The 26,469-nt window shown below is 29.2% G+C and overlaps 3 protein-coding genes across 3 annotated transcripts in view; 2 read left to right on the forward strand and 1 right to left on the reverse strand.

Moving 5' to 3' along the window:
• LOC126739150 (uncharacterized) overlaps positions 1–3,875 on the forward strand; it is a 121,811-nt gene extending 117,936 nt beyond the window's left edge. Inside the window, exon 6 of the mRNA XM_050444691.1 lies at positions 820–3,875. Within this exon, the coding sequence (XP_050300648.1) occupies positions 820–1,008 (189 nt within the window). The 3' untranslated portion in view covers positions 1,009–3,875. The remainder of the gene's footprint in view (positions 1–819) is intronic.
• Positions 3,876–10,514: 6,639 nt separating this feature from the next.
• LOC126739800 (uncharacterized) lies at positions 10,515–13,264 on the reverse strand. Its single transcript, XM_050445618.1, has 2 exons — positions 13,100–13,264; positions 10,515–12,575 (listed from the first exon to the last, which is right to left on the reverse strand). Exons 1-2 carry the CDS (start codon positions 13,106–13,108, stop codon positions 10,632–10,634), a joined length of 1,953 nt encoding a protein of 650 aa, XP_050301575.1. The 5' UTR covers positions 13,109–13,264; the 3' UTR covers positions 10,515–10,631.
• A 3,545-nt stretch (positions 13,265–16,809) lies between these two features.
• LOC126739798 (pupal cuticle protein 20-like) lies at positions 16,810–25,233 on the forward strand. The gene is made up of 4 exons (XM_050445614.1): positions 16,810–16,899; positions 22,676–22,814; positions 22,873–23,101; positions 24,622–25,233. Exons 1-4 carry the CDS (start codon positions 16,888–16,890, stop codon positions 25,154–25,156), a joined length of 915 nt encoding a protein of 304 aa, XP_050301571.1. The 5' UTR covers positions 16,810–16,887; the 3' UTR covers positions 25,157–25,233.
• The last annotated feature ends 1,236 nt before the right edge of the window (positions 25,234–26,469 follow it).

Consider the following 26,469-nt stretch of genomic DNA (forward strand, 5'->3'; position numbering starts at 1 on the left):
ATTGTACATAGTTTTTTAAAATATACGTATGTACTATATATTTAATTTACACAATGCAATATTGTATAAGCCTCCCTATACCAAAAAGCCATATCTCAAATTTGACTCAGATAATGATCTATAAATGATAATAAGTTTTTTCAATCTAAAAATTTTCTGATTGTATAAATTAGCGAATTAACTATTTAAGTCTATTTGCTAGATATTCGGTATATACAATATGCCATTTAAGATTTTGATCAATAAATATTCCATGATAGTTAGTCTGTCAAACTTTTATTTAATAGTTATTTTTAATTTAAAAATATAAATAATCCGGTCTGTTTACCCCAGTTGCAAGCTTAATTTATAAATTTTTAATTAGTTTTTTATTTTATTCAGGCTTTGTTTTATTTAATTCCAACTCGAACCAATAGAAATTAATATTAATTTATACCTAAACCTAATTAATCATAACTAAATAATGATTACGAACTATGCGAACGTAGATGAAACAATGATAATTCTTATACTTAACATGAGATATTGTGTTAAAATATGGGATGCTCTGGTATCCTATTTTAAACTTTAAAAACATTATTTTATTCCACTATAACATTACGATAATAAATAGAATACCACCTTTGTGTATTATAAATGTCCTATATTAAAAATATATTGCCAACCAATGCAAAAGTAATCGGCTACAATAATTTAACTGAATAATTGTAAATTATATGATAAATAAATTTATTTTTAATAATATAGCATTTCTAATTACAATTTAAGTAACAATTTTGTTTTTGTTATAAAAACGCTAATTGTAATAATACTTTTCAGACAACATCGGCACTAAATGCCACGACCTCCAACAACCAGAGTAAAACTAACGGCACCACCGAAAAAACTCCCACTCCAGGACAAGTAGACGTGCAACGTAGTACGATAAAAGCCGAAGGAGATGGCGCGCAAGTCGAGCATGTGACCCTTAAGAAGAAAAAAGGGTGTCAATGTTGCGTGTTGTCCTAAAGTAGATATCAGCTAGAAGGAAACGCCGTGATAGACATTCTCTAATGTGTTGAATGCGCAGGCGTCATTTAAAAGGTGTTTTGAAAATGTGTGGGCTTGTAAAAATCAAAATTAATCAAGTTAGGTACATTTCAAATCAAAGTAAAATTAAGTGAACAATCTATATCGTAATACTACAGCTTTGCTAAATATGAACTTTTTATGGCTTGACTTCTTTTTATTAAAATCTCACCAAGGCTACGCATTTTCAAATTTCTGCACCTAATTTTTTATCCAGTGAAAATCAATTAGAGACTCGTCGAGGCCGAGTTAAAGAAAATTTGAAATTATTCTTAATTTCGGAAATGGTGGATATAATGTGCTAATATGTGATTATTTTTATAGTAGAATATATATTTAAATAGTGGTGTATTTCATATTATGTTATTTGTTATGTCTCGTTTTCCATTTGTAAAATAATAATTTACATTTGGAATGCACGACTATTATTTTGTTTATTTATATCACTGTTTTACAATTTTGACATGATTTCTTACAAAATATCATTATTTTGATCAAGACCTGAAGACGGTTCTTATAAATACGCGAAAATACTCAATATATTAAATTATATTCTCAAAAAACAAATAGAATTTGTAAAAAACTAGAAACAAATAAATATTTTTGAATCTTATGTTTGACAGCAAAATAGTGTACATACCAAGTACAAAAAAGGAGATAATATAAAAAAATACATGTTTATATATAATGATAATTTATTGTAACTTAATTTAAATTGGAGTTTCGATATTTACATAAAAAAAATATACTTTTTTGGTGTTTAGAAAAATTAGAATGTTAGTTTTTGAAAAATATGTGTAAGTACACTATTAAATAAAATGTATTTTTATGTATATGTGCCCAATGCTTGATACTTTTAAATTAATATTGACAATAAAAGTTAGCGTGATCCTTAGCAATGGTCATGGAAATTGGAATTTTTTATTAATAAACGTAGGAATTTAGTAGCAGCAATATCTGAATTACCCATATAGTTTTATGCAACTTTAGTATTTTACAATTTTATTGGAAACAAATGGGTCTACGTGTTAAATAATTAAAGCTATTTTTCTTGTATGTAAAATTAAGTACTTAATTCTGACAAGATAAATTTCTATTCACATATTTCGATTAAAATAATTCAAGCTTAACATCGAAAATATGTAGTAGAGGTTATTTAAATATATTGACAAGTAATCAGAAAATGCTGTAAATTTAATGCTATTCCTTACTTGATGTAAGTCATTGGGATAATGAAATATTAGATCTAATAAATTAAGTTAAAGAAAGTAAGAAATGGTTGAAATTATTAATATGCTACAAGCACTGGAAGATCAAGGGTTGCTCTAATTACTTCTTATTTAAAAAGATTTAATTCAGTAATTTGAGGTATTGGCACTTTTGTATAATCTGTGTTCTTACAGATTTGTTCATTAGATCTACCCTACTCTATAAAAGACTAAAAGACACTATTTTATAAATGCATTCGGATAGTATTTACTAATTTTTCAAGATAATTCTTCACTTATGTTCCTTAGTAATGGGATGTGAGATGGACTTTTCAGTCTAAACATTTTTTGAAATTTGTACCAGCAATAGCAGTCTCAGCATTTTTTAGCTAATCTATTGAATTCAAAGGGTAAAATTTACGTTCCTACTACTTAATTATGATCTTCAGTCATTCATAATATTTATCAAATGTTGATGCTATTTCCATTGATTAACGAATTAGCATTAAATAATAAATTTTTGTCAATCTTAACTTTAATAATAACTATTGGAAAGAACATTGTATCTCTTATATGATCTTAATATGATTCCCTATTCAGTTTTAATCTGCTTTTTAAGATGTTTTTCTCTCTTTTATTATTACTTTTTGATCATTTTGCTATTGATATATCATATTGTTGTATTAATTTTCTTAGTATCAAAGATTGGGACATCTTGTACAGTACAACTAATTTCTCAATATTTATTTTTGACTTTCCAAAATATTAAAAAATTACTTTTAAATTTCAAATTGCATTTACAAAATACTATATTAAATTGCCTCTCTAAAAAAAAAGTATGCATATAAATATACATTATGTTTTATATACGGTATTTATTTTTAGTTGTGTAAGTTATTTAAAAAAACGGCGACTTTTGAGATCTTGATTAGTATATTGAGTTTAATATTTAGTCAATGTGGGCAACTAGTCAAAATAAATAGGCTAATATTTTTCGTAACGATTGGCTAAATATTCATGTAATATTTAGAACAATAAAAAAATCTCGTTTTTCCTATTTATTTGCTTATATATTATATTATATAAAAAAAATGGGGCAGAACATCTTTAAAGCATTTCTCAAAAACAAAAATTTGGACGTGATTTTTAATATTTTGGAAGGCTTCTTTATACGATTATTTATTATTATTATTTTTTATTTACAAAAGTAGAAATAATGTAATGTTTTTAAAATCCAATCGAAGTATTTTAGAAAATAGAGCAAGATTTCTTTTTTATCTTGAGGTAGCTAAAGCGCAGCTTAGGAGCTTTTATATTGATCTATTTTTTCATTATTATTTTAAATACCTTATAAAGAGTTTATTTACAATTATAAAACTAGCGGCATAGTTTCAACCTTTTTCTTTTTGTTACAGTTTTTAATTTTATATAAATGAAACTACTAAGGAAGAATATATATTATTTTGCGGAACAAAATAATTTGTCTTTTTTTGTATAAGTTATTAGTTCTTATGTATTATATTGTAATATAAAGATATAAATTTAATTTGTATACCAAACGCTATTATAATAACGCATTAAAATTACTTGTGAAGTACAGTTTTATGTAGTTTTTTTGGCATTATAATTTCGTCTTACATACTACATATTTATTGATAATAATCGCATAATTTTTTTAAAAATTTTTGAAGGCTTTGTGATATAATTATAAAAAGTACTATACATAATACTAAAATAGTTCAAAAAAGAATAAATGTCCATCTACTTGCAAAAAGTAGTAGAGGAAAGTAGCCTTAAATGGCATAGCATGTAAAATGACATATTGCTTTTTATTTCGGAACTAATGGCTACATTTCAGTTTTAGAGAGTTTCAGAGAGTGCTGGTAAAAATCACATACTATGTCATTTTATCTACCGGCTTAAAATTAAATAAAATTTTTAATTTTATTATTTTTGTTATTTGTTTTTAGCTACATAATGGTAAGAAAATGAATAGAACATAACGAGATAATCATGGGATGAAGTTACACAGTTACACACCATTACATAAAAAGAGATTTTTATTGACATAAACTTAATAAAAACCTCCTGATATATGTAAATTGTGTCAATTTTAAGCTTTTTATTCCCTGATCATGGACACCGCTGTATACGAAACATGTTGAGAATTCTAAACCAGAATTATGTAAATAATGCAAGTGGAAGAAGACTCTGGGATTTTCATTTTACCTTCTTTTAATACGTTATAATACTGGAAAAAGAAAAAAAAATATGCCCATAGGATTTATAATATGGATGAGAGTGGCTAATCAACAGTGCAGATGCCTACAAACATTTTTGCTAAAACAGGAAGAAAGCAAGTTGGATCGCTGACCAGTGCTGATAGAGGACAAGTCACTGCAAGCATTAACATTTGAAGAAAAATTGAATAATCCTCCTATGTTTTGCTGGCCAGTGTACACACCATATGTAGCAATTAAATATTTGTTTCTATGGTCCCCTAAACGCATTTTATAATTAAAAATATGCATTATTATTAAAAAACCATCCGGGACGAGCAATTACTCAAAATCAAATTCAAGAATAAAAAATACTGCAAAAGGATTTTTAAACAACGACAACGACATCATACAATCCAAATTTTTTTCTACATGAGTTTTTTGAGCCAGAAGTGCAGAAGAAGAAGGATCTACTTAATCAGAACAAAGTAATATTATAGAAGTGTCCGTGCAGCAAAACCAATACGAAAGGTGTACTAAAAAAAAAAGAGTCTGAAGGTGATTAGAAAAAGAAACACAAAAGAGCAAATCTTTGAAAAAAAGAATCACTCTTCAGGAAATTTTTTCAGTGCCCAAAGCAAGTAAAAATAAAAAAATAAAGATAGGGCGAACTATAAGCGGAGTTTTAGCAACGACTCCTAATATAAAAAATCTGAAGGAAAAGGAGGAATGTTCGTCAATTTAAAAAGAACATTATTGAGCAAAAGTTTACAAAGAGAAGAGAGTGAAAAAGAAGAAGATTCGTTTTCAGCAGAAAATGAGAAGGATGGCGTGGCTTGCCTCTGTTGCAACGACTTGTTCTAAAATTCTCGGTCCAGGGAGCCTTGGGTTAACTGCATTAAATGTAATAGACGTATTGCAAATGTGCTGGTTCAAACAGTTATTTATTTGTGATATTTGCTAATACTAAGTTCTTATTTTATTAATATTATTAGTTATATTTTTATTGTGCTTCGAAATTATCAGTTTTTTAAGCATACGTTATTTTATACCCCATGGCTATGTCATTTTACATTATATTTGTTTGGAAAATGACATATGAGGTTTTAAAAAAATATTTTATCAACCGCTTTTTATAGAGATTAAATGTTTTTGTTTTAAAATACTAATAAAGATTAACTCAAAGAAGATAAAGCTTTTTTTTATTTAATATTTAAGATATTGACTGCAAAAACAAGGTAAGTAAATAAAAAGTATGTCATTATAGGATACCTTGCCCTACATGTACCATTTGCCAAAAGGAGTAAACTAAGTCAGCTTAGAATGCTCCTACTTAAAGGCAAAACTATCGCTTGTGTTAAAAGCTAATATCATGGATCACTAAACAAAATAAAGCTAAATTGAAACTCTTATTTTGCAAAATACTGTAGGGAAAATTTTATTAAGAAAAGAAGAAATACTGCTAAAGGATATATCCGGATCTGGATACTTAACCTTTAATTCATCCATCTATTGGACCTCTACAGAATTGGCTTCCGTAGGCTTATTGAGCGCCTCTATTGAGATAGGAAAGTTTGATCAGCAACGTTACTGATTAATTGTTCTGCTGCCAGGGTAATTTTATGTAATGTAGAGGAACACTTTACATAGTATCTAATACCTGCAATATGTTTAAGTGCAGGTCTCTGTATACTGGTTGTTTTGAAACATTTATGTATATATTAATAACACCTGCCACTTGATTAGTACCAACGCGTTTATTTTGTAGGATTTGTTGAAGGCAAAGTTTGACGAAGCCTAATTTACTGAAGCATCGTGTAAAGGATGCAAATCTGTTGCTTCATGTTTTTTCCAGTTGAGTGCAGCCCAATCTCTGTAGAATCTAACAGAGGTTTTAGTCAATTATTGTGTGCACGATAACCTCCTCGTTATTTATATTGTTCCTTAATATACTTGTAACTATCCAAGGACGACAGATACATCACTACTTATAAAACTGTGATTGATATATAATCGTCGAAATCATCCAATTTGTATCTTGAAGAAAATTTATCGATGATCAAGATCAAGATGGCAGGGGCGATTTAAATGAGTGATTTAGATTTTTGAAGTTGCTTTCTTAGTTCAAAAAATAACAAAAAGTTAAAGCGATGGTTTGTTCAAACATTTACTGTTTCTATTTGAATAAATTTTTATTAAAGTATAATTAAATCTTGGTCGGTAAAACACTTTTTACTAGATTTGTCGTTTTACTGTATCAAAGTAGAACATAAAAACTACTACTTTGTCTAGTTCCTTCACTTTTTTACAGCTCTTTAAGTATTTTCACCATTTTATTAAGATATTTAATTGACAACTTTTTAAACAAAAAAAAGTGAACTTTTCTTTGTACAAAGCTATTTAGTTTAGATGCTAGACCAGTAGTGAAACGAAATACAATGAGTGCAGTGAAAACTTTACATTTTTAACAAGGCAAAAGAATAGGTTGATTAGGACGTAAAGATGGTACCAGCCGATTTGTGTTTCTGCATTTTGGCTACTTCAGGTCAGGGCAAACAGGAAACCAAAGGAAAAAGGGCAAAAAAAATAAAAAATCTGGATCTCCCATAAGACTCCTTTCCTTTTCAATTTAAATAGAGCTCACCATAATTTCTTATTAGATAATAATACTACCGGAAGGCATGAAAAACTATATAACTTCTCTGGTCAAGATCATACAAAATAAATTACCTTACTATACAGGGTGTCCACTTTCAAATGGTTGAAAATGCTACAGTATGTACAGGAACCATAAAAATGTAGTTTGAGATAAGACATCGATGGTCGGAAGTGCCCGGTTTCTAAAATACAGAGTGTGGATTTTTTTCAAAAAAGACGTTCTTTTCCCTCGGTATTAAAAACACTTTAAGCGATTTAAATTAATTTTTTAGGTTTTAAATGATAGGTGATGAAGCAACTTTTTGAGGAATTGCAGGTAATTTGGTTTGTCCAGGGACGGACTTGCAGCACATGTATGTTAAATTTTTTATAAAAAGGGTACGGCAGTGTTTTTTTGAAAAAAAAAATTATCTGAATATTTCGTTTATTAAAAAAAAAAAAAAAAAAAACACGGCTCTTGCCTTTTTGTGCTCCAACGTCCCGTTTTAGTGCAAAAAAATAAAATCTCTACCAGGGTTCTTTATTTTGTTATTTTCATTTTATTAGTTTTTTTATTTTCTGAAAATTTTCTTCCTTCTTTTAGCCAGTTTTTCATGGTAATCTCTATAAAATAAATAATAATAATAATACAATACTTAATTGTAAATAATATCAAGGCGATAACATGAACAAGAGAAAAATGAGTGACAGTAATAAAACAAAAATCCCTTTTATTATTATCACTAATTTAATAGTAATTAAATTAATTAATTAATTTAATTACTATTACTAATTTTTTGTACGAAAACTGTGCGTCAAAACGCAAAAAGGCAACAAATGTGTTTAATAAAAATAAACTAAATTTTTGTTCAAAAAACCAGTGTCGTAGTTTTTTTTTTTAAATTAACATATATATGCTGCAAGTCCGTCCCTGGATAGGTGAAATCACTTGCAATAGCTCAAAAAGTTGCCTGATCACCTATCATTGAAGATCTAAAAATGTCATTGTATTTTAAATATAGAGGAAAAAAATTTTTTTTTGGAAAATTTCAACACTCTGTTTTTTGTAAACGTTTTTTGTTATGGCGCCTGTATATACTCTAGCATTTTTGACAATTTGAATGGAAACACCCTGTATAATAAATAAAAACACCTACAACTGTTTAAGTAGTACACTTACGACACGTCAAAATCATAATTAATTTTTTCTCACCAAAAATCAAAAAAAACTTTTCAGCGCAAAACAATTAGCGTTTCTTCACCGCATAATAATATGCTTGTTACATTATAAAAAACTTTGGCATCGCATCATTCTCATAATGTAAGCAATTTTTCTTCGAGGTTTTTATTATGTAATACGTGATGTGTTCTAGATACGTAAATTTAAACTAGATATCTCGCAAAGGTAAAACTATATGACTTTAGGGCTCCAACTTAGTGGGTTGTAAATTATTTATTATTTATTCATATCATAACAAAAAAACCGATTACCTAACCAGGTTGCATCTTTCAAATAACCAATTAGCGCTTTTAGGTTTACCTAAAATAGACTGAAGTTTGCGTTTTAAATAATAATATAGCGATCTACGATTGATTGATGTATAAGGTCAGACTGCTGATGCTGTTTGGAGATAATGATGAGTTTACCAGGCTTAGTAGAGCGAGAATGGTAGTCATGAATCTGTTGGTCAATTTTAATGCATTGTTCCTTGCTCACGATTAGCGGCACTTTTGGCTTATGTAAGTTGAATTGGCTAAGACGATGATATAGCACGAAATAACTAAAAAGAGGTGATGACTTTTTTATTATAAAAATCACTGAACTTTCTTGAAGCAAAGAAATGTTGAAAATTTCACTTTTTTTTTGCTGAAACCTATAAATCATCATTTATACCATTAATTCTCGTGTGCAATCTAATCAAAAAGTATTAGAAAATAGTTTGAAGGTTACCTAAAAGGAAAAAGTATATTATTTATAAAGAGGAGGTTTTAAAATTACGATAAATTGTACTACGTTTATCTCTATATTTTATAATCATAATCATAATAAAACAATAATAATAAACCTAATAAACTACTACTAAGGCAGCACAACTGCTAGCACGTAGCTCTTTAAATTAAATGTAAACATTTTTAAATTAAAATTGTTTACATAAATATCATGAAAAATTTTATATATCTAGAAACATACAAGAAAAATATTACTTATATTAAAGTAATTGAACAAACAAAGAATTATAATAATTTTACTCTTTTATAGAAATAGTAAAGATTATCTGCAATACAATTTTTTTTTCTTTAGCACAAGTTAATAGCAAATTTTTTATGAAAAGCAACTCTTAGGATAACTAAAATCAAGCGATTACATATTGATCTTACAAAGTTGTTTAAATTTTGATTTTTAATTAGTAATTGTGTGCTTATTTCGTATGGTAAGGTGTTGTACACTTTTGTGAAACTCTCTTTTTTTTTTGGATGACTTTTTTGTGATGATTTTGGGGTGTTTACATACGTATAGTAGTATTTTATAAACATATAATTGGCGCAACGTCATCAATGAAAAATGTCGATACAATTGATCTGTTGGATAGGGTGGGTCCTTGTTCAAAATTATCTTAATACAGCTATGATATATAACTGCAATCTCAGGCGATTATTCCATACTGCATTATAGATTTTTTATATTTTTATATCATTATATTTCTTTAATATTTATAGTTTTATTTTCTCACAAAATGAAGGTCAATAAATGATATAAGCAGGTACTTATGGTGACTTAGTAAATTAAAAGCAATGTGTAAAGATATATCAAGTGTCTTCAAAGTGATGTTTAAATGATCTAATATTAAATTCATCTACTCTCAATAAAATCTATGGACATCCGTGAATGCTTCATATATTTTTCTACTTGCTACCATATTGTCCTTTTAAACCTCCTTTGTCTAGTTTAATAATACTCAATATGACTATTATCCATTTCTTTGTCTCTTAAGCTGGTCTAGGATGCATATGTATCTTTAGTACAATTTTCTTTTTATCTCTCTTGCATTTTTTTCTTAGAAATAAAGCTGTTATGTTATGGATAAATTAAAAATAGAAAGATTAAGGTAAATAAGAAAGTAAAAAAAAATCAGAGAGCAGAAAATTAAAGACGGATTTCAAGAAAAAGATAAAAAAAACCTTAGATACCAACATCAATATTTGAAAAAAGGAATGACAAACCCTTATGATATAAAGAATCTACTTAAACCAGTGTCATAACATCTAATATCTTCATCCTTGTTGCTTCACTACTTCAGCCAAATTTCCAAAATGTTCTTTATGTTTGTTCTTAAAAATAATATAATTTACTCCCATTTTACCAGAATATTAAAACAAGATATTGAAAAAAAACATTTATTACAAGAAAGCATTACATTATAGGCTTTTCGGCAGTTACATTAATAATATACACCTATATAAATCAATTACAAATTATTACATATCCTGAAAAATAATTTTAGTATAAGTATCCACCATTTGCATCTTGTGCTTGAACACCGGGAGTATTTACTGGATTTACATGTCCTGCAGAAAATCCGGGACCGAATTCACCCGTTCCCTTGCCAGCTTGATTATAAGAATTTGGCTGACTGTTTCCAGTATTTCCAAAGGTTGAAGATCCACCAGTGTGGCCTAACGGTGCAGTGGAAGATCCAGCTGAAAAGCCTCCATTGTAGTTTAAGCTAGAAGCACCTGACGATGCAGATGATGCTCCTTGACCACCATTGCAGGGACTAGAAGAATCAGGTCCGCAATTGAAGGAAGACCCACTACAAGATCCTGAGGTACCACATCCAATAGAACCTGAACCGCTATAGCTATATCTAGTAGCACCTTGATTAGTAGCAGGTTGAATTTTAGAAGTTTGACCTACACTTCCATAGGACGCGGATGGTGTGCTATGTTGATATTTTGTTTGAGATGGTCCCTGGTTATATGATTGAGATGAAAAACCTGTGCCTTGAATTACAGGACTGCTTGAAGTGGCTTGGTTAGCATTGGATCCGGAAGAACTTTGACCAAAGCTAGGCTGGTATGTTGGTGAAGAAGATTTTCCAAATGCTCCTTGGCTAGCTGAAACAACAGAACCAGGGGTGAAACCAAAGGTTGGACCCTGACCACTAGCTTGATGAGGTTTCGACACTCCTGAAGCTCCATATGAAACAGAGGGAGAACTATACTGGTAACCCGATTGACTGGCTATGGTTGAACTTACAGGTTGAGAAGGTCGAGAGGTTTGGAAAGCTGAAGAACCCGAATATTGATTTTTTTGTGTCACTGAAGAGTGGCTTGAAGGAGATACCTGGCTGGAACTAAATTCATTTGATTCTTGTGGATTATCTTGAGGAACTTGCGATTGAATACCGGAATTATATGAACCACTTGGCTGTTGATTCTGACCAGCAAATGTAGAAGAAGCATATTGAGACGATGGTTGAGAAGAAGCGGTGAAAGTTCCAGAAGTCGATGTGCCGTAATTTAAGGCAGTTGAACTTCCAGATGGGTATTTAGAACTGGCAAAACCTGAACTTTGAAAAGATGAAGATGTAAACGATTTTTGATTTCCGGTTGGTTGTTGAGGAGCCAAATATTGGTTGGAACTTCCACGATATTGACCATTTCCACTGTAAGATCCAGCGTTATCTTCTTCTTCAGGATGAGCATTGTTATACTCAATGCTTTTTAAGATCGCATCAGGTACAGGAGGAGGAGTGGGAATATTGTCTCCTTGTGGATGATAGCCTGTTTCGTCTGCAGTATAGCTGACACCGATCTTTTCACCTTCGGGGGAGGTGTAAGAGAAGGATCCCTGTACTACTTCACCATTAGCTTGAGGTTGGCCTTGTTCCTGAGCTTGAATACCATTAGCAGTTTCATATTCAGTTTTGTAGCTCCCGTCGCCATTATTTTGAGTATCTAACTTAATAATTGGAATCTGATTTTGAGATGCCGATTGATACTTATATTGTGAGCTAGATGAAGGTTGTTGTGGAGCACCGTATGCACTAAAAGGCTGATTAGATCCAAAATTGCTTGAAGAAGGGCCGTTTTGTGCAAAGTTTGAAACGCTTGAAATGCTTCCGCTTGCTACAGGAGAACTTGGAGCTGAGCTAGCAAAGGGTTTTGAGGGACCACCAAAGGACTTAGAGGCAGCAGTTGAAGGTGATGGGTTTTGAATTCCCGAAGATCCGCTACAAGAGCTGCCTGAAGAAGATCCACATCCTCCAGTAGAGCTGTATCCGGTTACAATTTGATTTATTGTAGGTTGAATATTAGAGTTGGGAGCAGATAAGCCTTGGTCCTCCCTTGGAATGTTTGGTCGATTATCTGGAGGCAGATAACGTAAGTTATCGAGTTTGGCTGACTGGACACAGCCTATAAGAGCCACTGCGAGAATTAACTGTAAAAAAAATTGAGGATTACATCTACTTAAATACGAATGATACTGTTAATAAGTTAATAGTATGCAATGAAGCGTATTTTCTCGAGGAAGATATGTATGAGTAACTGGTATAAAAAAATTGAATTCTGGGAACTGGAACTGTTTTGTTTCTTGCATCATCTCTATTTAATAAACCGTTATGAAAAATAAATTTCAATTAATTGGAGGATGTTTATGTAAAACCTTATATATCATGGAAAAGGAATTTTTTAACTTGTATTCTAAGCTTTTTTGAGAAACATATATATTAGTCAAAATTTGTGAATAAATACATTTATAGAAAAGTTTTTGTAATTATACTAATAGTTATGCTATTAAAAACAGTTATCATTGCATCATAAGAGTTTTTTTAAAATCCTTAAAAGATTTGAATTTTTTGAGGCTCCTTTTGAATTTATGAATTCAGACAGAACTTATGAATTAACCTTTCAGACATGTTAAATGATATAGACAATAGTAGTAAATATTATAAAAATACTTACGCCCTTCATGCTGCTTCAGGCTTGTGTGAATTACTTAACTACTTCTTATCTGCTGGTAAACTATATTTCGATTATGGTAAACAAATCAATTTATACAAAATAAAACCAATATCCCTACCAGGATCCCCAATAAATATACATACGACAAAAGTCATCTTTTTTAATAAAATAGACACTAATTGGTCCTGGTCTTGAAGTGTTAATGAATAACTTCTAAACGCATTAAAAAAAATGCAAAAAAATCGTGACTATCCTATAACCTTTTATTGTCGGCATCAGAAGATCCGTGCTATATGGGTTTTTTGTTAGTGGCTGATGATCTCAAATATCTTTTGTGCATATTTTTAGAATCGATCTTGAGATATTGTATCTATTGTATATGTGCGTAATTACAGGATTGGAGTTAACTGTTGGTTTAATTAACCTCACCCTTATTTTTGGCATAATTTTACCTATAATACATGATTCCTGAGTATTATGATAAAAACGTTGCTGAAAATTACCGTCAATACATTTTGGTACTGTTTTTTTATTATTATTATTATTATTAAATATTTTTTTCGGTTTTTATTTATATTAATGAAAAGATTCGTTTACGAGTTTCAATAATTTTAGCTAACATTTATTTAGTTAAAGACTAGAAAATGTTTCGAATAATAGAATGATTTTACGTACGAAAAAATGAAAAATAGCGAAAAACAGGAAAACAAAAATTTAAAAAAATATATTAGGTCAATAACACAAATTTTTAGTGAAAATATGTTATTAACAAATAATGTTACCGTAATAAATAACCCTGTTCCTAAGAAATAAAACTAAAAACATAGACAATTTCAAATCGCAGTATACTTTTAAAGAAACTACTAGTAAATTGGTAATAGTCTATATCTTAAGTTTGTTAAATATAAACTGGTAATCTCTTTCCGATCGAAACCATGTCTGTATACTTCTTTTTACTTCTTATTAGATAGACGTGTTTTTATATAGTTCCTAAATTTAAAAATAAATATTCGAAATCTAGTTTATAAAACCATAAAAAATATTTTGACTAAAAATTACTTTCATATAATAATGAACAAAATGAAAACAATACCGTTAAATCCAAATAAATCTATGGATTTATGTCAAAGCTAAACGCATCTGTTTTAATCGAGTACTAAATATTTTGGTATATAGTGTTTTCAGTTTAAAACGAATCACCCTTAATAGCTTTCCTAAAAAATGCACACAGTAGAAATTTAAATTTTGTATTTATAATAAATCTCCATCAACCATCTCCTGCACATCACTGTAAGCAAAATAAAATTATTTATTCAACTGTATCAATAGAAATTAAATTAGTTGATACACAGTATAAATATTAAGAAAAAATGTGTGGTGTTAATGGACATTTTATCAACCATAAACTTTACTATGTCAAATATTATTTCATGCTTATAATGATTTGTCTCAGGATGGGGATTCCATTCGGCATATCGAGTTAAGGTTATTTTAACGTAAAAAGGTGATTGATAGCATTTATTTTTATTTTTGCAAGAAACTGCTAATGCCTTATTAGATTTAAAAAAAAAGCACTTTCCTATTCGTCGTACAATACATCGTATTTTCTCTGTACCAACAGTTTGAAACAACTCAGACTTATTCACAAAATAGATCAAAAGAATTACGTTACGTTTCAAAATACAAAATCCCTTAAGATACTGGTTTACAATTTTTTTTCCAAATATAAAAATAATACAATAACTTACCATATAATTAAATCATCACAACTCAATATCGTTTACGCGTGTTTCTAAAATGTGATAAATTAGACCACTAAATTTTGTTTACTTAACTTAAATTCTTTGATAGTTATTATTACATATTACATTATTGCTGGATTTCTGGCTAAATGATCTTAGTGGGTGTCAATCAGTGGTACTAAATCAGGCGAACACTTTTTCACCTTTCAGGGATTTTGTAACAAGCTCAACTTTCATACTAGTGACCTTAAACTCTGACTCTTTTACTGAATTTTATGATATGATACAAATAAATTAAACATGGATATTGACAATTGTCAATTATTATTTTTTACATTAAAAATGACAAATTTATTATGTAACTATACAATTTCTGTACAATTACTCTCTTCACTCTTAAGACTACTGTGATTGTCCATGTCAGATATGGATATATCATAATCAATCTCTGAGTTTATCTTCAGGCTAATATAACATAAAAATACCGAGAATTTTTTTAATACATAGATCCAAACTAAAGTATGTCTTTGTCGTTTAATTACAAGGAAATCCTAGAGGGTTACAGAAGGGTTGTTAAAGTATTTGGCTAAAAAATCATGCCATAACCTAACTCCTTGATAAAAGCTTGTAATGCTTGCATATTAATATATTCATCTTCTTCTTAAATAAAACTCTTTTTACCAATTTATTTTCATCTATTATCAAACTTTTGTTGAGATAAGTATAAATTCGTATTTTATGTTATTTTTCAATGTGTATAATAATACCAATCCTTTTAAATTTACAAAATCTAAGTTCGCCCCTGTTTAAATTAAAATCTTCTCAAAATAAACTGACAGATTATAAGCCAAAAAAAACCGTGAAGAGTAAAATAATTAACACCATACTAGGTAGTATATCGGAAAAAAACAAACAATATTGATTGAATGAAGCTCTTTAATTAGGTATTCAATCGTAATTGTTGGTTCCGCTTAAGTAAATAATGTATATAAAACCATGAAAAAGTTTTTGCCGCTTATATATATGAACACAGCACCTATATACCAGTATAATATACGAGATAAGCGTTGCTTTCTTACTTTATCACAAATTGTATTTTAGAACAGAAAAGAAATAACTTTTATTAGAACTTTTGAAAAATAAATTAGTTATTGAGTTTCCATGTACCACAATTATGAAACTGTGTCGTTATATTTTAAGCCAGCTATTCAAAAAAAATTAATTAAAGTTCAGAAGACAACAGCTCAATAGCTATGATTGGTGCTAAAAAGACAGGTACAGTGATATGACGGGTATTTATTATCATGCTGAAATATCAAGTCTTGACCATTATGAGAAACAAAGTAGGAATCACATCTATAGTGATTTGCTATTATTATAATGAAAGATTATTATTATGAACAATCAGAATTATCTTAAGCCGATCCTCAACTTTATATCCGAGATGCTTAGAAAGTTATATTAAGTATTTATTCTATTTCTGGCACTACAAGACCCTACACAAGTCTTTGGACAGGGACTCATAATTTCAGGTCTGCAGGTTATGATTAAAAAATATAAACATATACGAATCATACATACATCTTTTATTACTTATCATTATGTAATAACATACTTAGTTAAAATAAGTATAAAAAATTTAATAGTATGACCAAAAAATGATTTGCCTCTTTAATGTACACTAATTGGGTATATCCATTTAAATTAACGAGAAGACCTTCAATAAAAGATGGCATCCCAACAGACTATTAAACATCAAGCTCCATAATAAGATAACGCAATCAGATAAATGAACGTCTTATTTTCACTATATCGATCTTCATCTCATATGCCTAAAAAGATCAAGTTCATTTAAAAATCGTGAAATAAAAAAAAATTAGCTTGCAATTAGGTGTACTTCATCTGAATTGGTTCACATGGGTGGGAGAGATCCTCCATTTCTTCTTCGGTATATAAAGAATAGCCTAATTTTACTAAGCATCAGTTTTCGTTCCCACGAGTTGAACTAGAATTGGAGTAATTGTGACTTTAATTATTTTTATTGTGATGTATTGCAAAGTGAGTGTATATTTTATTATTTTAATTAAGTCATAAATTTATGCAATAAGGACTGTTTTGATGTGATGTGATTTTTTTTTGATGGATTTTGAGAAAAACCTATTTTAGAATTATTATTTTTATCTTAAAGGCTGCTCATAAATTTTGTTGGAACATTATTAAACGTTTTTTTCAAGAATAAATCGGAATTTTTAATTAATTAAATTACAAGTCAACGTTGCTTTATAGCAAGATTTTTAGATATGTTAATTTTAACCAAACAAGGTTTTTTATATTCCTGAATTTAGATTCTTTTTTAGAATCTTAAAAAAGATTAAAGAAATAATATTAAATTTAAAAATTTAGCATTCTAGAATTTGCTTTTGGTTTTCAATTCGAATAAAGAACGAACTTGCAAGATAATCAAAAAAGAAAATAATAATAGAGGGATTTAAGTAAAGAAAAATAATTCAAAAGAAAAGGTTAGAAAAAGGCCTAAAATTTAAATTTTACTTAGAGGTATTTTAATAATGATATTTTTTTCATCTGACATTGCATAATAATTTTTCTAGTGATATTAGATAAATTAAGTCAAAGAGAACCAAGTTAAAAAAAATGCTTCAACTGAAATAAGTTTTATTTTATAAAATATGTAATTATTAAACTTGAATAATTTTTTAGTAAAAACTGAGTATTGCATTTTCTTCCATATTTTGCCTTGTATATATTGTAATAATCTAATTAGAATGATTCTTATAATGCTATTGCAGTTTAAGACAAGTATGTATAGGGGTATAACAGATATTTATATACGATACTTCAAACTATTTTAATTTTAGCTTATTTATTAAAATCATATCCTGAGAATATTTAATAAAAAATTTCCAGATATTCAACTGATTCTCTTTTCAGAATATTTTAAAAATTGAGCTTAGTAAGATATTTGAACTATCAGATATATTTAAATTCTGTGAGAAGTCTGATTGATTTATAAATTAATTAGGAATTTATTTTTAAAAGTTTATTTAATTTATTTAATGCCTTCAGTTTGATATAATTAAATATGTATATTTTGCTTATACCTTTTAAAACTTTTATAATTAGACTTGAAAATTAACTCCAAGGGTGTACTTACAAGCAGAGAAGAGTCCTTTTGCGTAAAAAGTAATTTATAGTGAATTTATTGCGATTTAATTTTAGTTAATTTATTAAATTATTTAGTTCTTATCTATTTTTGTATTTTGCGTCTTTGTTTTTAAAAAAAATATTGCTTATTTGCAGACTAAGTTTCTGTTTTGTCTTTAAAATTGTGTTAATTTATTGTAGGTAAACTTTTCTTTATAAAATACGATGACACATTTGCTTGACCTTCTTAAATCTAAGAGAACGTAAAAATAGTCCCAGATTATTAATTTAAAATATAAGCTTTTGTTAAGAAAAATATAGAATAATTATATCGCAATATAGTTTACTAAATTACAATTTTTATCCTCGTCTTTAATTACTGTTATTTGACAACACTTCTAAAAATATTAGTTTGCTTTATTTTTCTTACTTTATTCAAATAATACTATTTTTAGTAGCTGAAGTAATTTAATTTTTTTAATAATTGGTGATATTGCAAAAAAATTACAAATCGGTTTAATGAAGAAATATACAATTCCTTTTTTCCAGGTTAACTAATTAAATATATTTAAAGAAGAATAAATCGTAACTTAAGATAATTTTGCATAGTAACGAGCTGATAAATAAATTGATTTTGTATCTACAAAAGTATTAACGACAGTTTTATAGGTATAAAACATTAAGAGAGCTATGTCGCTTAAGAAAAACCCTTCATTTTAATTTAAAAGTAGAACCAATGATTTTTAGAAATAATTAAGGGATATTTTATTCGTGACATCTTTATGAATATTTTAAGCTCGCGGATGCCCGTATTACAATAACATTGGATTTTTGATCTTGAAGGTAAACAAATATTTATTATCCAGTTAAATATATTTTTTCCATTTTTAGGCTCTGTTTCAATTTTATGCTTTAAATTAGCTGTAAAAACTGTATTATTAATTTGTTTAAACGTATTTTTTCCAAAATTTTTGTCACTAGTAGAACTATGTCGAAGCAATTAAGGATTTACATATTCTACCAGAAAAACAATTGTTTTAACTATTTTTAGTAGCAAAATATCGTACGTTTGAACTATTAATAAAGGTAGGTATATCGTATACTTATACCGTATTTATTTATTAAAAGTATTTATATTACATATGTTATTTAAACATTCAATTAAGAATGATTTTAGTTTATTCAGATAAAGTTCTGCACCATATCATTAAATCAGTATCCTGGCTATATTTACTGTTATTATATTTTTTTATACCTAAAAGTCACTAATTTTTTAAGCCTTTTTTTAAAAACGTTAAAATTGTTCTGTCATTTTGTAACCTTGAGGTTGCATTTTTTTGTATAATTTATACAGGGTGTCCGGAAAAAGGAGGCCAATTCGCCGGCCACATATAGGGTAGACCAAAATAATGCGACTTTCGTTATGTAATTTTCTAAATGGGCGCTCGGTATTCAATATACAGGGCGCCAAAGTGATAAATATAGAATCGTTTTTTTTAAATAAGTCGAGTGTTTCATAAGATATTAAATTAAAATTTGGTATGAGGGGGTTTTTTTGGAACAAGAAATTGAAATCCGTCCACGGCTTTGTTATACCTTGCAGAGGGCGCCACCTGCGGTATATTGCATTGTTGGCGTTATGCCAATTAAAAAATGGCATAACGAAAGTCGCATTATTTTGGTCTACCCTATATGTGACCGGCGGATTGGCCTCCTTTTTCCGGACACCCTGTATAGAGTTATCGCAGTAATTAAGGTTTTAATTGTAAGGTTTTATTTAATTGTATCCAAATTAAAATTCTAATTATTTACCTATTCTATCTTTTTCCTCTGCTTATGCTTTAAGTGAATCAAATAAAAAATTAAAAATGGGTATGTTATTTAAATTAAGCAAAAAATCATAATTAAAAAAAACTACTGGTTTTAACTAAACTCTAAAAAATGGTTTTTTAATATATTTACACACATATATTAACTGCGTTTAAATGCTCCCTTAAAAAATTCTTTTTATTTTTAATTGTGTTAACTACTTAAAAAAAAAAACTAGATTTAAACTCCTTAAATTAATTTAGCCATTCTAGAGAATATTTAGGCTTTTTAAATATTTAAAAAACAAAACTATTGGAAGTCAACTAAAACACATTTTTACATATAACATAAAAAATTAAAGTAAACTAGGGCGTGACTTTGCACGACCTAACCTTTTAACATGGCAAAAAAATAATTAAGTCGGATCTACTACTACTTTAGGGTAACCTTATCTAACTAAAAATGGCACATATATAATTACAACCCGATGAAATTAATACCACTATAATTCTTAAGAACATTATCATGATCAAATACCTACATTACACTAACTTAATCGACTCAAAAAAATTCGATAAAATCTTTTGCCATATTACATAAGAAGTATGTACACACTTCAACAATTTCACTAATAAATACGTCAATTAGAGAAAATCACGACTTCTCAAAGATGTTGTTTAATCGAAGATGTAAATACTCAACACGAAAATCTGATCAAGAGATAGCTTTATGAAAAATGTTACGTAAAATAGGCCTAGTTAGATCTTGGTTCAAGATATTTCCAACAATTTACAATTCAAACATAACTCTAAGGAAAATGCAATTTAAGTGTGATCATAAAAACAGAAAGTTATATGCGGTGATTATTACCTCAGTTCAATTTCATATGCCACTCGAAAGACTAATGAGCAAATAATAAAATGTAGAACGGTTGTCGAAAGATGTGGCAGATGAATTCATCATCTTAAAATATGAGTTACTAAATCAGTTCAGTTGTTAGCGTGGGAACTTTGCAACGTCTTGTTATGTAACGAGGTAAGTTACATACTTGCAAAAAATATATGGAAGAATAATTATTAGCAAAACGAACACGTTTGGATGTAAGATGTGTTAAATTGCTTCCTTAATGCATTTTATTGGTCTTCTAATTTTTTTAATTATATACATTTTTAAATATTGGTATAACATATTTGTAAGACGAATAAACTGAGTATGGAAAATTATTTATTTTTCTTATGAGTTTGAATAAGCCTTGAATAAGCCTTGAATTTATACAGGGAATTCTATTTGCTATATATGACTATTACTATTTCCGAAACTATAGGAGATACCAGAGCGGTTAAATTAGAAAAAAATTGGCAATTTTAATGCTTGTTCTAAATCCTTTTATAGCGTTGTAAAATGTTTAATAGTGCGTGAATTACAGGGTGATTTGTAAAAAACTCTAAATTTTATTTTAATGATTATTTCCAAAACTACTGGTTTTAGAAACTTACTTTTAATTTCAAAATTTTCTAATTTTTTGTGCTGAATAAAACTTCACCTTATTTTTTTATGACGTTTGGTATTTCAGAGACGGCTATCAACTTTTTTTTGATAATACGGACCTGCATTTTTCATAACTTACTTTGAAACAAATTTTTGTTCCCTTTAAAATGATGTATCCTATTCAGATATTTCCCAACGTATTAATAAGAATTTTCACTTTTTTTAATTGATTAAAAGCTTAATGTCTTTCAGATGATATTCCTCTTGATGCAATAAAAAACTTTGGGTATTTTTACATAACGGTGCACCTGCACATCGAAATCGGCATTCTATAAGGTTTCTGAACAATTTTAAACCACATCTTTGGATTGGTACTAACGGTTCTATAAATTGGCCCGCAAGAATACCTGATATAACATGGATTTTTCCATATAGGGTTTTATTAAGGACTAGGTTTTTTAACCTACGCCTCAAACAATATAGTTTTTTAATAACAATTTATTTCATAATTTTGTACTTGTATTTTGTTCTGGATTTATTATTGTTTATGATGATACTGTTTATTAAAATTAAATTTATTATAAGTTAGTCAGATAATTGTTGTAATATTTATTTTTTTAAATATCTCCTTTTAATATTGATATTTAATATTTAGTAGCAATAATGTTATTTAGCAGATGATTAGTAAATAAATAAATTGATGACAGCTAAGCAAATTGTACACTCTCTAAAAGTCATTTTGCGTCTAAAATGGAATTATTATTAATAATTCCACTTTTATATTATTTTAGCGCTTAGAAATATTTTTAAATAATAACCAAAAAGATGCAATTTTTACTGTATTAATAAGTAATTAATTTATAATTTTTAAAAAATCAGACCCGCATTAAGGAAAGATTCTTGATTATTGTTATTAATACGTCAAAACGTTGGGACAGGTATAAATGAGATATATTACTTTAAAAGGAATAAGAAATGCAGGTACGCATTTAAAAAAAAGAAATTGATAGCCGTTGCCAAAATACCAAACTTCAAAAAAAGAATTTTAGAAGTTTTGTAGAGCTCAAAAATTATAAAATTTTGAAATTAAAAGTAAGTTTCTAAAACCAAATATTTTTTATTAATCACCCTGTAATTCACGAACTAATAAACATTTTGCAACGCTGTAAGAGAATTTAGAATATGCATCAAGATTGGCAACTTTTTTCTAATTTAACTGCCCTCATATCTCCTATAGTTTTCGAAATAGCAATATTCAAACATGGCAAATAGGATACCCTGTGTATTAAGTGTTTTATTACTTCATACTTAAAATGTGTACATATCTAACTTTAAATGTATTCTTAATTATTAATGACAGTTTAATTATTATTAGGCTATCGTAGCGCTAGCCCTCTTTGGCTACGTATCAGCAGCCAAATTAGATCATTTGCAATATCTGCCTCCACAAGGAAATTCCATACAGGGATCCAATCAACCACAACCTTTTGCCCCTCCTAAGGTCAGCCAAGGAGGTAAGTCAAGTTAATTTATTTAAAAAATAAATCACTAAAACAAATACTTATCCCCAAGGATCTTCTTATCCTTCTCAAGGTTCATCGCAAGGACCACAAGGTTATTCCGGACCCCAGCAGCAATACGACGGACAGCCATCGAATCAATATGGTGCTCCTTCTAGCGGACCTTCTTCTCAAGGATCTCAACAGTTTGGAGGTCAGCAAGGCCCTCAACAGAGGTCGCCTTTAAATGATGTTCCGATTTTAAGGTTGGATACAGAAAATCCTGGAGATGGTACCTACAGGTATAAACTTAAATTTTTTTTCAACGATACATACATAACCAAACATAAGTCCAAGAAAAATTTTATTGTCAAACTTAGGAGGCCTTGTTTCGAAGATACGGGGCGAAAAATAAATTTTGAAAATAACAATTATTTATTATCAAAAGTTACGTGTCATGTTTCTTAATATACAAGAACTGTTTAAAACGCCTACCCGCTGCTCAGATGCAAGGATCCAATCTTCTACTCATCGACATCCGAACTGTTTCAAAAACATCAAGATCGTTTCTGATTGCGTTAAATCCAGCAATTATCCGATTTCACAAATCTTCTACATTTTCCACTCGAGTAGTATAAGCTAATGACTTTAGGTGTACCCATAGGAAAAAATCCAGGGGGTTAAAGTCCGGAGATCAAGCAGGCCGTACGTGAGGTCCACCTCGACCAATCTATAATACTGTTTAAGACTGTCGAGCTACAATGCCTAAATGCGCTGGTGCACTATTGTGCATAATTCACATTGCTTAGATCCTTATACCCAGTGGTCCATCCTACAGAAACTGAGGTAGCGTTTGTTCAAAAAAATTGCGGTATATCTGGCCGATAAGTCTTCCTGGCAGAAATACCGATCCAATTAGGAAGTCACCCACTGAGAACTGATGTTGAAAGCGATTTTCAAGTACCTCATGTGGATTTTATTTTTTTTTTCCAAACATGGTTATTGTGATAATTCCTGATTGCATTCCTGATTGCAAAGTTAGTGGTTAAGGGATTTGAACAAATGCGTACAAAATCCATTGTCAGCATGCAATACGTGGAAGAAAATCTGCAGAAAGAAGTGCCTGAACGCGTTGTATGCACTTAAAGTACCTCACTCATTACAGCACTTAAAGAATATGCAATTTTTTGATTAGATGTACCTGTAACTTCTTCTACCATGGCCAGCACATTTTCTTCTAGTTCTACCGTTCTGACTGTCATTGGCCTTCCTGGTCCTCTACTTCGCTTCAATGCTTATGTTTCACGAAGTCGTTAACGTATACTTTGGAAGGTTTTTCTATTAGCCAGATTACGATTAGGAAATCGTTCACAATACAACCGACTAGCTTATAATAAATTGTCGTTAGCAAGTCAATAAGTGCAGGTCAGCCATCTCGGCGTTTGTATTCATGATATACGACTTCACTAATAAGACTTTAAGTATTAAACACAGAAAATACACGTCTACATTTTTCCAAAATTTTGACACTGATTGACAAACTCAAGTTTTTTCGGCTACGTTATGCGGAATGTTTTGAAAACCAACAGAATTATTACATTTTTTATTACTTGATAGATCTAGTGTAGTATGCTATACTTTTATTTTGGCTACGTTAATAGTTTTAAAACTATCAAAATTGGATGGTTGAAATCCTTTTTCGCTTCGTATCTTCAAAACAAAGCGACTCATTTAAAATCATAAAGGAACAAAATATCTTCAGAATGGTCCAAGGAATACCCTGTATACTAATAACACAAATTATTAAATATTTTTTTTCTAGATATGCATACGAAACTGGGAATGAAATCCAAGCCGAAGAACAAGGAAGTGCCCAATCCGGCTGGAATAAAGCTCAAGGATCCTATCGTTTTGTCTCTCCCGAAGGTCAAAATTTCGAAATCACTTACACCGCTGATGAAAACGGTTATGTACCACAAGGCGCCCATCTCCCAACTCCTCCACCAATCCCAGAAGAAATCCTAAAATCTTTGGAATTAATCAGACAGGCCGAAGCATCTGGAAATATTATTGAAGGCGCTTATAAGCCTGAAGGTGATGATGGACAATACCACGAAGGTCACGATGAAGGACAATACAATCCTCAAAATCCCAATGGAGGATACCAGCAACAAGGAGGTTATCAACAAAATCAGGGAGGATATCAGCAGCCGAGTGGATTTCAACCACAACAGAGTAGCACAGGTTATCAACAAGGAGGAGTGCAAATAGCTAAGAATGTCCCACAAGGCTTCTCAAACCAAGGACAAAATGGAGGACAGCAATCGTTGGCTTCTAATGGAGGTTATAAATATTAAGATATAGGATCTAGGTTATAAGTAAAACATGTAAATATTTTTGTAGATAAAAAAAATAAAAATATTTTTTTATTATATATTGTAATTGCATGAGCCTTTTCTCATTCATATTAAGTGCCTTGTTAATCTCCTTTCTTTCCAGTTTTTTAACCTAACAATTATTGTTGCAGTTCAGTTGTTTTAGTGAGTGATTCTTTTATGAAATTTTAACTTATATCGAGTATTGCGATTTATTATAATACACAAAGTATGGGTTCGAGGGGAAAACGACTTTGTGCTCTGGCCTTTCATGAGGTGCAAACAGGTTAGCATTTTTTTGGTAAATAGGGCACAAGAAGTACCTTATGTAATAATTAGTTAAAGTTATTTTATTACCTATTTCTATGAATATATTATAAAAAAAACTGTTTCTAGCAAATCAATCCATCCAAAATAGTACATACGAACTTTTCTAAAAGTGGCAATAGTTTACTGCAAGATAATTTTCAAGAAACAGAAAATTTAGAAGAGCATAGCAAGGTCAACTTTGTTGCAAGTATTAACCTGTTTCTAATTACTAGTTTTGTTTTATTAGTGTTAAACCATATTAAATGTTAATAATTTAAAATTACGCAAAATAATTTAATTTTAGTAGATAGAGAACTTCTATCAATAGGCAAACTTATTTAGCAGCATTAGCGAATGAACTTATTATTATAAAGATGGAAAATGTTCAGTCTGAAGTTTTATCTGGTAAGTATAATACTTTTTACTGGAAAATTTACCGAGGAAGAGTGTTACACATTAACATATAAAGTTTTGGCTTGAATGGAGTAAGTTGAAGAACTCCAAAGGGCCTTTCCAGAGAATTTTGAATACCGAATTATCTGGAAAGGCTAATGGATGACATATTTTGAAGATATGTTTAGTGGTAGTCTTATGGTTTATACTATCTAAGGCAGTCATTCAGTTTTCCTTGAATTATTATAAACTTTTACTAAAATTTATCGAGGAGTTACATTATTTGAGTCTTGGTTTTAATAATCTAAGTTAGTGAACTCCAAATAGGCTTTCTAGTAAATTTTAAATACCTAAATATTTTAAAAGGATAAGGATGGCATATTTTAAAGATAGCCTTAATTGTAGGTCTATAGGGTAAGGTATTCAGACATTGCATTGGAAAATATTAGTGATTATTTATTAAGTAAGTTAAACGCAAGTTTAGTTTTGTTGAAATTGTTTTTATTTTTAATGCTTAATAGCCTGACTGGTAGGATATAGTCTATATTCTTAGTAGCTATATTAATTTAATATGCAATTATTTTAAAAGGTAT

The sequence above is a fragment of the Anthonomus grandis genome, chromosome 8 (genome assembly GCF_022605725.1).
Source record: "Anthonomus grandis grandis chromosome 8, icAntGran1.3, whole genome shotgun sequence".
Taxonomy (NCBI): domain Eukaryota; kingdom Metazoa; phylum Arthropoda; class Insecta; order Coleoptera; family Curculionidae; genus Anthonomus; species Anthonomus grandis.